Below are 12,610 nucleotides of genomic sequence, written 5' to 3' on the forward strand. Positions count from 1 at the left end.
ACTGGGTGTTGTGAGCTTACATGCGAAAGCTGGTTCTAAGTGTGCAGATAAAATTGGGTGTAAAGTCATTTGGGTGAAGAAAAGGTGGAAGTCAAAAGAGAGATCTTTGGGGATTCCAGATAGAAGAGAGTGGCGCTGGGCAGGAAAGCCGATACTTCAGATACTCTGATTGGGATCAGATGAGAAGGATAAAGCCGAGTGATAATAATTCCTGCTAGCTGAACAAGGGAAGAGAAGCATTCAACAAGGAGAGTCTTTGGACCTGACAAAGGGCACTGAGATTGAGGACTTCGGGAAAATGATTACTTTCGTTTTTATTATAGTTATTTGAGTTCAACTGCAGGTCAGAAAGTCAAATAGGAGTGAGGAGAAAGATGGACAACAAATCTGGGTGAGAACAACTTGACAGGAAAGGAAAGCTGGAGATTAGGCATTGGTTTTTAGGGACATGGGGATTTCTGATGACATCTCTGACGGTGGCCCGGAGAGGCAGTGATGATAACACGGGTTCATTTTAGGTGAGTAGGTATCTAGTAGGAGTGGCATGAAGGTAACAAGCAGTTGTTCAGGGAGGGCACAAGGACAGATGGGAAAGAAACTTGACAGAGCTGGAGCAGGATGTTCCAAAGTGTGGTTGGACTTGATGAGAAGGGGGAAAGGGGGAATGCAGTTGAAACAACCGCAAGGATAATCTCAATTTCTGTTCTGAGGAAGGGTCACTGGGCCTGAAACGTTAACTCTGTTTTCTCCACAGATGTGGCCAGACCTGCTGAGCTTTTCCAGCAACTTCTGTTTATGTTCCTGATTTACAGCATCCGCAGTTCTTTTGGTTTTTGATCTCAGTCGTTGTGGCCAAGAAATGCAGGACCTCTTACATTTGTTGTTGGAAGCAACTATCGAAGAAGCTGTTGGTAGTGCAGAAAAGAAAGCTGGGGGACATTCCGAATCTTCAGGATGATTCTGGAATGATGGGTAGCTTTGTCAGAGGAGATTGAGGCAGAATGGCAGTTGACGTGATCAAGACAGATATGGTGAATGGCTATTTAAATTGATAAGCCATAAATGAACAATGCATAAACTAGGAGCAGGGGTAGGCAATTCAGCCCTTCAATCCTGCTTCATAATTTAACGTGCACGGCTGATCCCACTTCAGCTTCAACACCACCTTCCTGCCCATTCCCCATCACTCTTCAACCCATTACATGATAAAAATCTGTCTTGATCCTTAAATTTACTCAATGATCCTGCATTCACTGCACTCTGGGCTCATGATTTCCACAGATTCATGACTCTTTGCGAGAAGTAATTTTTCCTCACGTCTGTTTTAAATCTTTGTTACCAAACCTAAAAGTACAACCTCTCTGATTCTAGATTGCCCCACACGAGGAAACATCCTTCCTATATCTACATTGGAAATTCCCTTCAGCATCTCATGTACTCAATTAGATCTCCTCTCATTCTTCTAAATTCCAGACAGTATAGGCCTAAACTGCTTACCTCTCTTCATAAAACAAACCTGTCATCTCTGGAATCAATCTACTAAAGTTCCTCTGAACTGACTTCAACACAACATCCTCCCTCCTTAAGTAAGGGGAGCAAAATTGCACACAATACTGCAGATGGGGTCTTACTAATGCTTTGTACAATTGCAGCAACACTTCCCTACATTCATACTTTGCTCCTTTACCCATAAATGCCAAAATTCCATTACCTGCTGACCCTGCATACTACTTTTCTGGTCTTCGATCTTGAACTTGAGCAAACATAGCTACAGGTGTTAAAATTCCTTCTGCAAAACTTTCTACCTTGCAACACATGCAAAACCTTTCTTTGTGTTCTCCTCCTCTACATCCTGCCCACACAATACCCAATCACTATCTTTTGCACTGTTAAAGTTATAAATGCATAAGCTTTGTAAACAAAACTAAATACCAACTTGCATATGCCTTCGTTCCTTTGTTTTTGCATTCAGACAACAGCTGCCCTGCCACTCTCACTGCTTCTCCACACGTTTTGCTTCTTTACTTGTCCCATGATCATCCCATTTGCCCCTGCAACACCAACCATTTTATCTCCGCCCATTTTTCAAAGCATTATAGACTTCTTTTTTCTAACTTTAGATTAGTTCTGATGAAATACTATTTACGCGAAATGGTAATTCTGTTTATCTCTCCGCAGATGCTATCTAGCCTGCTGAGTATTTGCAGCATTTCATATTTCTTTTACGATTAAATATCAATTTTGTTTGTGATTTTTTTTATAGGTCTCAAGGTACAGTACTACATTCTTACAGGAACTTGTGCTAAGAAACAGACAGCTGCAAGTCCACAAAGGCTTTCTTTTCCCATGTTGCACTGGTCCAAGCCAATCTAAAGCAATCAATTGTAACCAGAATGGTATTTTCACTGCCTAGCTGAGCAACAGATGATTCATGTAATGGAATAAAATGTCAGTACACATGTGCTGTAAGAATATGAATTATAATTTTATAGTTGCCACCTTTGGTGAAGTATTCTTGAATTTAAAGGTTGCACTAACTCCTGGGAGCACTCACTCTCAGAGAACAAACATCATCTATGATGTCGAGATACAAGCATTTGGTCAATGACATTTGAAACTTTCAAAATTCAGTTGAATATCATCAGTTTTATAATTTGGAAGGCTCACATTTCTGAAAAAAGCACAATGGTACTTTTAGTATGATTAACGTGATTGCCTCCATTTAAAATTCGGTATTTTTCCCTGATAGTCGTAATGCATGTAATATTGTGCAGTGTTTTTGAATCCAGATTATAAATCATTCTGGAATAAATCAGTCCAGTCAATTATTCAGCTACAAAATGGTACCTTTTGGTAATTATAAATAAAATGGCCTAAAGCATTTTCATTGTGGAACTGATATATTCTCACAGACTGTTCTCAAAATGACAAAAGATGGATTATTGTTATGAAGCTCTTGGAGAGGATTTGGAACTTCCAGTAAGGTAAGGAAAATTACCTTACTTCCAAATCAACTTATTCTGACATTAATGAATAGTCCTTGATGGAAGGATTTATATAAAACTGAACTGTGCTTCTGCTAATATAACATTTGCCTCATCGAGTCTTCCTGTCAAGATAGACAATGCTGAAATTTTGTTTTTTTATTAACTAAATTGGTAACCATTTTCAAATAAAACACCCTGGAGAACTGAATTCTCCTAAACAATGTCATCATGCTGGTAAGGACTAGGAATGAGACTTGTGCCAATTTATCACAAACTGAATGCCTATCACATTAAATAACCATATTTAATTCTTATGAAAATGACTAATTATTGTTTCTCATGATATGGAGTTTTGTCTTAGACTGGGCAAATGAATGTACACTATCTAAACCTTGCCCTCATGGCACGCAATCAAATTCTCCTTTGATGGCTGATGAATCAGATGTGAGCCTCAGCAGTAAGCAGCATCTGGCAATTCTGTCAAAGGTGGAGCAACAGACAAATTCCGTCCTATCGTTACTTGCTTGACACCCATTTATTTATCCTTTCAGGGTAGGCGTCAAGAACAAGAACCAAAGTCAGGTTGATCTCTGTAACATGGGCTACTGACGTCAACTGGAATGGCAGCCCAGCCAGGACGGCGAACATGGACCAATTTAGAATGGTGGATACCTTTTCCATTATCTGAATAGTTGGTGCCAAATGCACCACTGCTCTTAGCCATTTAATGCTTTAGGGAGCGTACAATGACTGGAGATGGCACTTCCTCGTCGTACTTGGAGGAGTCCCACTCAAACTTGTTAGCGAAATGTGATCAGCCAGACGCTACTCTTATTGTAGCAGTGCCAAACGCTGCAGTCAAGAGGAGTGGGATTGAGAGAAATCAGCTGATTCAGATCCTGGCAATCTAGAATCAACTAAGTGATAGGGTTTCGGGGACAGGACTGGGCATCAAATCTAATGCTGTGCTGATTGGATAACTTTGTTGAAGGCACCATGCTTAAGCTACTGAGCAGGCAATGTGCACAGAAACCTTATGTTTCAAACTAGAGATGCAATCTGGTGTCATCTCAAACTTTAAATTTTACTTGCTGCTTCTCATAACTTTCCAGAGACATGTGCAGCGCATCTACCATCTCATGAATTAGTGTGAGATTACATACGATTATCAGAAAAATGAGTCTAAAGAGAACCTGGTTTCTATTCTGATACTGTCTTGGAATGACAACACTTGGAATTATTACTGTTCACTTCTGACAGTAAGGTACTAGGCATCTATTAATCAGAACGTTTTGGCACATTGCATTCATGTGAACCACAAAGTCATTCTCAGGAAAAATTAGGGATGGGAAACAAACGTTGGTCTTTTCAGATAGGGCCATGAAGAAACAAAGAAAGAAAAATTCTAGGAATCATGAAATGAAGTTCCAAGGGTACCTAAGGATTGGCACTAGAAATACTGGATGCATTGCCGGTCATCTTTCAAAATTCTACAGATTTTGGAACAGTTTCTACAGATTACAGGGTAGCTAATATAACAACTTTATTTAAGACGGGGGTGGGCAGGGAGGAAACCAAAAATTATAGACCAGTTAGCTTGACATTGATAGGGCAAAAATTGCTACAGTCCTTTATTAAAGATTTAATAGCTGACCATTTGAAAAACAGGACAGGATTGGACAGAATCAGCATGGATTTACGAAAGGACAATCATGCTTGACAAATCCACTGGAATGTTTTGAGGAATTCAGTTGATGGGGGTGGGGGCTGTTGATATTAGCATGTAAAATTAAAGCACATGGGTTTGAGAGTATCGTACTGACATAGATAGAGAACTGGTTGGCAGATAGGAAACAGTGTAGGAATAAAACAGGTCTTTGGCCAAGTGGTAGGCTGTGACTAGTTGAGCCCAACAGGGATCAGTGCTTGGACCCTAATTATTCCCAAAACATACCAATGATTTGGATGAGGGAACTAACTATATCTTCAAATTTACAGATAACACAAAGCCGGGTGGGAGCAGATGCAGAGATGTGCCAATATGATTTGGCCAAGTTGAATGGGTGGGCAAATGCATGGTCGATAAATTATAATTTGGATAAATGTAAGGTTATCCACTTTGGGAACAACAACAGGAAAGCAGATTATTAGTTGAACAGCCATAAATTGAGAGAGAGAAATGTGTAATGAAACCTTGTAATCCAGTTGCCGCAGGAGGTGAAGAAGGCAAATGGCAAATTTGGATTTGGTATAATAACAGTGGAGTCTCATTGCAAGTGTACAAGGCCTCAATGAGACTATATCAAAATATTTTTCACAGTTTTGATGTCCTTAGCTGATGAAGGATGGTCTAGCCACAGTGGGAGCGCAGCGAAAGTTTTCCAAATTCCTGGGATAGCAGGACTGAAGTATGAGGAGAAGTTGAATCAATTAGGCTTATATTCATGTAGAATTCAGAAGAACAAGGAGAGTCTCATAGAAAGCTATAAAACTTGAACAAGTATTAGACAGGTAAATGTAGGAAGATATTCCTGATGGCTGGGAAAACAGAACTAGGGGTCATAGTCTACAGATACAGGTAAACTATTTAGGGCTAATATGAGGAGAAACTTCTTCACCTAGAGTGATGAACTTATATAATCTGCTACTACAGAAAGCAGTCGAGGCCAAATCATTGTGTGACTTCAAGAAGTTGGATATAACACTTGGGCTAAAGGGAACAAAGGATATGGGGAGTCAAATGGGAACAGGCTACTAAGTCAGATGATCAACTGTGGTCATAACAAATGGTGGAGCAGACTCAAAGGCTGAAATGGCCTGATCCTGCTTCCAATTTTTTCTATGTTTCTAAAAGTTACCAAAGAAGTGATTATGATTTGAATTCCGTGATGACACTCAAGCAGCCCAGAGTAAGAATTTTATTAATAGGTTTGCTGGTGGGCTTAACTAAAATAAAAACCTTAAGTAACCACCTGAAATATCATTAACATGTGGTATTACATCACATAAGGAAAAGTTTCAAAAAAACTTTGATAAGCAACATTGCATCATGAATTATAGTAAATAACTGAAACTAGATATTGAAACCTCACACTTGCTAAAACTTCAGGAGTCACACAGCACCAGGTTACAGTCCAACAGTGAATTTCACCTGATGAAGCAGCAGTATTCCGAAAGCTTGTGATTTCAAATAAACCTGTTGGACTGTAACCTGACATCATGTGACTTCTGACCTTGTCCATTCCAGTCCAACACCAGCACCTCCACATCATTGCCAAAATGTGACAATCTAATAACCACAAAATATCTGCTTCAAGGCTGTAACAGTATTTTTGTTAAAACAACGTAATGTTTACTTGGCTTACAAAAGATCAAGGAGCAGGAGTGGTTGTTCAAACCCTCAAGCTTCTGGTTTGACTACAATAAGTCAACAATAAACAAACTTGAAAAAACTGCATTGCAAAGTTGTTAAAATGTTACTTTGGTATTGCGTTTCAAAAGCTGCCCCCTTATTTGCTCTTACCTTTATGTAACCACCAGTTGAAACCAATGTCTTACTGTTTGGGGAGAAGTGAAGATCTGTGACCCAACCTCCATGTTTGGAATCTTTGATCTCCGATTCTTCAGAACAAATATGAAGCAAACAGCCATCGTGTACCCTCCAGATCTATTCAGAGAAATACATAAAGAAATCCATTCCAATATTCACTGTTTTTGTTTCTCACCCTGAACCTGGGTTCCAGGCTGAGGTAGACCATGCACTAGCCTACTGAACTGCTCAGTCTAGGTCAGTCCTTAACAAGAGAAGCGTGCATATGTTTTCATAGCAATACACAAGTAGTTGTGAATATGCAATTATCAGGCATGCTATGTATTAATTTTAACATTGCATATTTGCATACAAGAGGGTTTATATACATATATCTTTCATGTCTTTAAACCCAGACTAAAACCTATCAATTCATGGATATGTCAGTGTAAATAAGTGTTGTATTTTGGAATTGAAAGAGAAAGGAAAATTAACATAGCTCACAGAGGTAGTTAGTCTGAAATATTTTACGAAATTAAAGTTGAAAGGAAAAATATGAACTTCCAACTATGTTGTGTTGAATTGGAGGCTTCTTTTATCGATTGTAACACATTGGGGAAAGTTCAGCCCAGAATGGCTAGGTCCAAGGATAACAACTGTGTGTCCCCGGGAGGGCAGGGAGACCGGGCCGCGTCCCCGGGAGGGCGGGGTGACCGGGCCGCGTCCCCGGGAGGGCGGGGTGACCGGGCCGCGTCCCCGGGAGGGCGGGGTGACCTCTTTTCCTTCTTCAGGTAGCTTCCGTGCCACTTGGCGACAGTGGCCATGGTTAATCAATTCCTAATGTTTGATTTACCAAAAGACCATGACATTTTTGCATTTTTAAAAATTTGATTACAAGTGAAAGGTACCCTGATTTCACCATTGTCATCTCCTGTAGCCAAACATTCATTATCCCATGTGAACTTGCAGCTCCGGACACAGGCATTATGACCAGTCAGACTGTGAACAGGCATGGCGCTATTCAGGCTCAAAATCTAGAAATACAGACACACTTGCATTACAGATGAAAAGAATTTAAATTACTGATGGTTAAGTAACTAAAACTGTTGTAAGAACAAAAATGTACCATCAAAATAGGAAATAACTTTGTTGCAAATAGTTTCATTCAAAGTACAATTAATATACTGAGTGTACAGTAAAAGTACTCCAATGAGTGTAAATCGCTTTGGGATATTTCACTGCATTAAAGAGGCTGCTTGAATGCAAGATATTCATGTTGAAACCTAATGTCACAAGTAGTAACAATCGAGTAATGTCAGACAAAAATGAATGAAGAAAAACGAGGACAGATGCCCAATGACTTGGTCCAACAGGTAATTTTTAAGCAACATTTTACAGCAGAGAGGGAGTTAAAGTGATTTGGAAAGGAATTCCAGACATTTAAAGGTTGTGCCTGATGTCCCCCAAATGGCATGTTTATTTTAGTTATGCAGAATGGATACTGACTGGATCAAGGTGTTGCTGTATTGTGTATGATTTTATTTGAGAATTCTGACATATGTACCATATTTTATTTTTGGCACATTACATCTTAGTATTATGGAATGGTGCATTAATATACTAAATAGTGTGCATTTGTTATACAGCAGGATCATTCTTACAGAGATACTAGGAACTGCAGATGCTGGAGAATCTGAGATAACAAGGTGTGCAGCTGGATGAACACAGTTTGCCCAGCAGTATCAGAGGAGCAGGAAAGCTGATGTTTCCGGCCAAGACCCTTCTTCAGCTTTCCCGGTCCTCTCATGCTGCTTGGCCTGCTGTGTTCATCCAGCTCTACACCTTGTTATCTTAGGATCATTCTTTACTAGTTATGTTGTCAATGATTTAAACAGACATTTTAATAAAGATTTTTTAAATTGTAAGTACAGTCTACAAGAACTAGGTTTATACTCTCTGGAATTTGAAAGGTAATGTGATCAAAGTTTTCAAGACATTAAGAAGCACCTTTACAGTCAATGGACAGAAACTATCTCCAGTGGTACAACAATGTAGGATGAGGGAATATGGCCTAAAAGTTGTAGTGTGGCCTTTCTGAAGTGAAGTTAGGAATGCTTACACATGAAACCAATAATAAAAACTTGTAGCTCTCTACGGCAAACAACAGTGGATGATAGATCTGTTGTCAAATTTTACATCTGAGACTGTTGGATATTTTTTGTTAACCAAAGGTTCAAAGAGATATAATGAAAAATGAAACCACAGTGAGTTAGGTCACAAATGAACATAATCTCATTGAATGATAGAACAGGATCGAGGGGCTCAATATCCTTCTGCTGTCTTGTGTTAAAGAAAGAACATTAGAAATAAAGAATGTTACATTAATAAAAGGAAAATCAATACTCAACACATTTCATTAACGGGAGTCCTGATGGATTTTAAAACCTCTCTGTTTTCAGAAATTCTGCTAAAGTAATGCAAATAGTCCTGCTGTATTCCATTTATAGCTCTGGTATTTCTGAAATAAAAAATACTTGGGGTTTCTGAACCAAATTCAGGTTCTGAAGGGGCACAGTAAATCAGCATAGGGTATTATTTTTGTAACTGCAATATATGGCTCTGCTACAGCTGGACCTTGTAACAGTACTACTCAGGTTTTTAAGTAATGCTGCAGAGGACATGTACCTGCTATATTCTTTATTGATGTGACATTTTGCAAAAAAAAACCTTGTTGTTTTCCAACTTCGCTTCTTCCCAAGATAATTCTGTGACATACTAAACAGAAGGTATGAAGAAAACACTTGGCTAATTATAACCATTACAACTGATGTCATAAATGATCGAACTCAAGGAAGAGAAAATATCAAATTATACTTTTGGGTACAAATTCATCAGTTTTACAATTTAAAACTGTCAATCAAAATCTTCCTGTGCATGGCAGATAACCACTACAATTAATGTCACTTCTCTCAGGAATAATACCATGAATTCTGTTTTGATTTAATTTAGCTTTTTCATCCATTCTATCTTTTGGTTCATCCTTTAACAGTATGCTCCTTAAATAAATGACACAGCACATCAGTACTAATGAACCATTAATATAAAGTAAGATGCTCATAATTAATTTGCTTCTATAAGTCTCCAATAAGAAATCCAACTCTGGTTCCAGGTATTGTTTAAATTTATGTGGCTTTGCAATGCAATTAGCACCATTTCAGCATTAAAATAAACTCATATAAACTTTAAACAGACCATAAATGTGTACAATTCTTTTAACTATTGTAGATATTCAACCCCTTCTAAAATTCTCAAAGGAAACTTGCTCTTTATACTGGATACAACTGAGGCCAATATACAGAATCAAATGGTCATCACAATTAGGAGAACTAAGCTGTCTTCTCTACGCTTGCTTTCCTTCTTGAAGATAAATATCAGGCAAGGTAGAGGCTGTCCTGATATTTGCAATATATTATCTTTTGTGGAACAGTCCTAAAAATTTGGTGAGAAGTCACATGATAGGTGAAGGGTGCTTCTACTTAACAAATCAAGATAATCCTTTTAGACATTGTAATTATCCTAGCTTTCACATAATGACAACATTATGACCAAATAGCACTGACTGTAGACAATAGTAATATTTCATCCCAATGACACAGATAAAAATTAGATGAGAAAACAGGCAAGAGTCCCTTTGCAGATTAGTCCAAATTGTAGTATTGCATGAAATTTAAAGATTGTTCCACATTTTTTCAATTCACTTAAGTTTCACAACTTTCTTAAGTTGTCCTAAAACACCAATAATTCAATGTTTTGTGTTCTGCGTTCTGGATTAATGGAACAAAATCTACGTGCCAAGCCAACCTGGGTTTATACCATGTGATCTATGGGGTATGCAAAGTGCCTTCTTGAGAAGCAAATAGGCTTGGATCTGTCAACAGAGGAGAATAAACTGTGTCCATCACCAGACAGTGGAACCTATGGCGCTAAGGCATTAATATATGATTGAAAAAGACAGTACCGGAACCTCCCGTAGTAGAAACTCAGGCTTGAAAGAAGTCACCAAAGCATCTTTCTGTCATGCATTGTCATGACAAATAAATTTCATTTGATCAAATGATGCATGGCATTTCCTACCCTAAGCACAAGCCAGCTCTCCAATGAAGAATTTCTGACTCAGGAGCTGATAATGAACAGAATCCAGAGATGGGGAGGACAACACTAAAATTTGACTGGAACAACTGCATGAATACGGTTGAAGACTAATCCCTAATTTAGATTTAATTGATTCTGCTGCACTCCAAGATTAATGAGCCCTCGAGGGAAATTCTAAAAGCAGAATAGTAGCTTGGTGCAGGTACCAAAAGTTAAAGCTCTCTGTTACCAATACAATTGATTAAATTAGAAGCTTTTAAAAATAAAAACAAGACTTAATTTTGTCTAAGAATAGTGCCTTTAAGCAACCAGTCATTTTGAAATTATTTGGAGATGAATAACAGACCTGACACCTGAGACTGTAGATATTTCAAATGTGGAACTGATTTCGGTTGCATGATTTACATCTGTACAACACATGATACTTGTAGGCTCTTTATTGCCTTAAGAATTATAAGATACATTTTTGATTTCTCTACCTGTGATTCCTAGAATGAATGCTAAAACAGAGGAAAAATATCAAACGTGCTGGCAAGCAACATATGGAAACTGCCTACTGGAGTAGCTTGCAAGCAGGCACATCTCAATCACAAATAAAAGTGATATTTATAGCTTCCAACTGCAAACCTTTCATGGTGAAATTATCAATGCCTGGTTCTGCAATGTCTTTTCTCCACTCCAGAGAAATGCTGAACTGTGAAAATCTTTGACAGAGTTGATTCAATTGCTACACAATAGGGTCCTAATGATGAACAAAAAACGTCACTGCTGTTATCCAACCACAGGCTTGTCAATGGCACAAGCAAGATTTTGGAATTTTGCAAAACAGAGAAAGATCTTAACTTCTTTTGCAGTAACCACTTTAGAACTAACAAATTTGAATCCAAATGTAGCAAACATTTTCCTGTCCTAATTAAGTACATAGTCATTCTTGGTGCAGATAGGCAAATTTGTGACTTGTCATTTTGCAGACACATGATTTACTTTATTGATAATGTCAAAAAAAGTACACAATAGTAGTGTGCATTATTATTCATATTCCAGAAGAATATTGTTCTGTTGACACCACCACAAGTCTACATAAATGTTCTAGTCACCTGTGGCTTTGGTAAACAGTTGTGGTATCACTGGCGAGAAAGGATAGTTGCAGAAATCTCAAAGATTGCTGACAATAAAATATTTCTGACAAGTGCAGAAGAAATGGAATGGGCTGGGTTGGAATTCTGGAATTGGCCTTGACGTTGATAGTGTCATCGAGTCATACAGAATGGAATCAGAACTTTGGGTCCAACCAGTCCACAATGACCACATTCCCAAACCAAAGTAGTCCCGCTTGCCATCACTTGGCCCATTATATTCTTCCAAACCTTTCCTATTCATGTACTTATCCAAAGGACTTTTCAACATTGTAACTATTTTTGCATCCAACACTTCCTCTGGAAGTTCATTTCACACATGAAGCACTCTCTGTATAAAAAAAGCTGCTCCTCATGCCCTTTTTAATTTCCAAGGAGGACCAGGAACATAGATGTTAAACAGCAGGAGCTTTATTCAGAGGGTGTTCACTCTGCAGTCAGCAGGTTTAGGCAAAACAGTTTCCTGCCCAAAATGGCCAATGACATTATGGGTACATCATGTGACGTGATTAAAGTGATGGTCCACTATATTTACACAAATACACAACAGTGGACATAATTCTAGGGCTGACTATTAATGGACACCAATGAATTGATCTCTCTTGCCAATAATGTCGATCCCTGAAAATTTTAACCAACTGAAGAATGGCCATCCTTAGGTTTACTCTGATAAATTAGTCACGTAGCTATGGATAGACAGAGATGCTACAGCCACGTGCCTAAAATTATACTTAAGCAGGAAGCACAAGAAAGCAATTAAACTCTGGCTACCATTATGAACTTGAAAAGAACGGTTGGAATTCTAA

At 38.4% G+C, this 12,610-nt stretch overlaps 1 protein-coding gene across 3 annotated transcripts in view; it reads right to left on the reverse strand.

Annotated features, from left to right (window-relative positions):
• Positions 1-12,610, reverse strand: part of apaf1 (apoptotic peptidase activating factor 1) — a 169,052-nt gene that overhangs the window by 32,992 nt on the left and 123,450 nt on the right. For 2 of the 3 annotated variants that reach the window (XM_048553914.2, XM_048553913.2), the window contains 2 exons: positions 7,425-7,550; positions 6,511-6,654 (listed from right to left, as the gene is read on the reverse strand). The exons of the other annotated variant lie outside the window; for it this stretch is intronic. In XM_048553914.2, the coding sequence (XP_048409871.1) occupies positions 6,511-6,654; positions 7,425-7,550 (270 nt within the window). The remainder of the gene's footprint in view (positions 1-6,510; positions 6,655-7,424; positions 7,551-12,610) is intronic. 3 annotated transcript variants of the gene reach the window in all.

The sequence above is a fragment of the Stegostoma tigrinum genome, chromosome 25 (assembly GCF_030684315.1).
Source record: "Stegostoma tigrinum isolate sSteTig4 chromosome 25, sSteTig4.hap1, whole genome shotgun sequence".
NCBI lineage: Eukaryota > Metazoa > Chordata > Chondrichthyes > Orectolobiformes > Stegostomatidae > Stegostoma > Stegostoma tigrinum.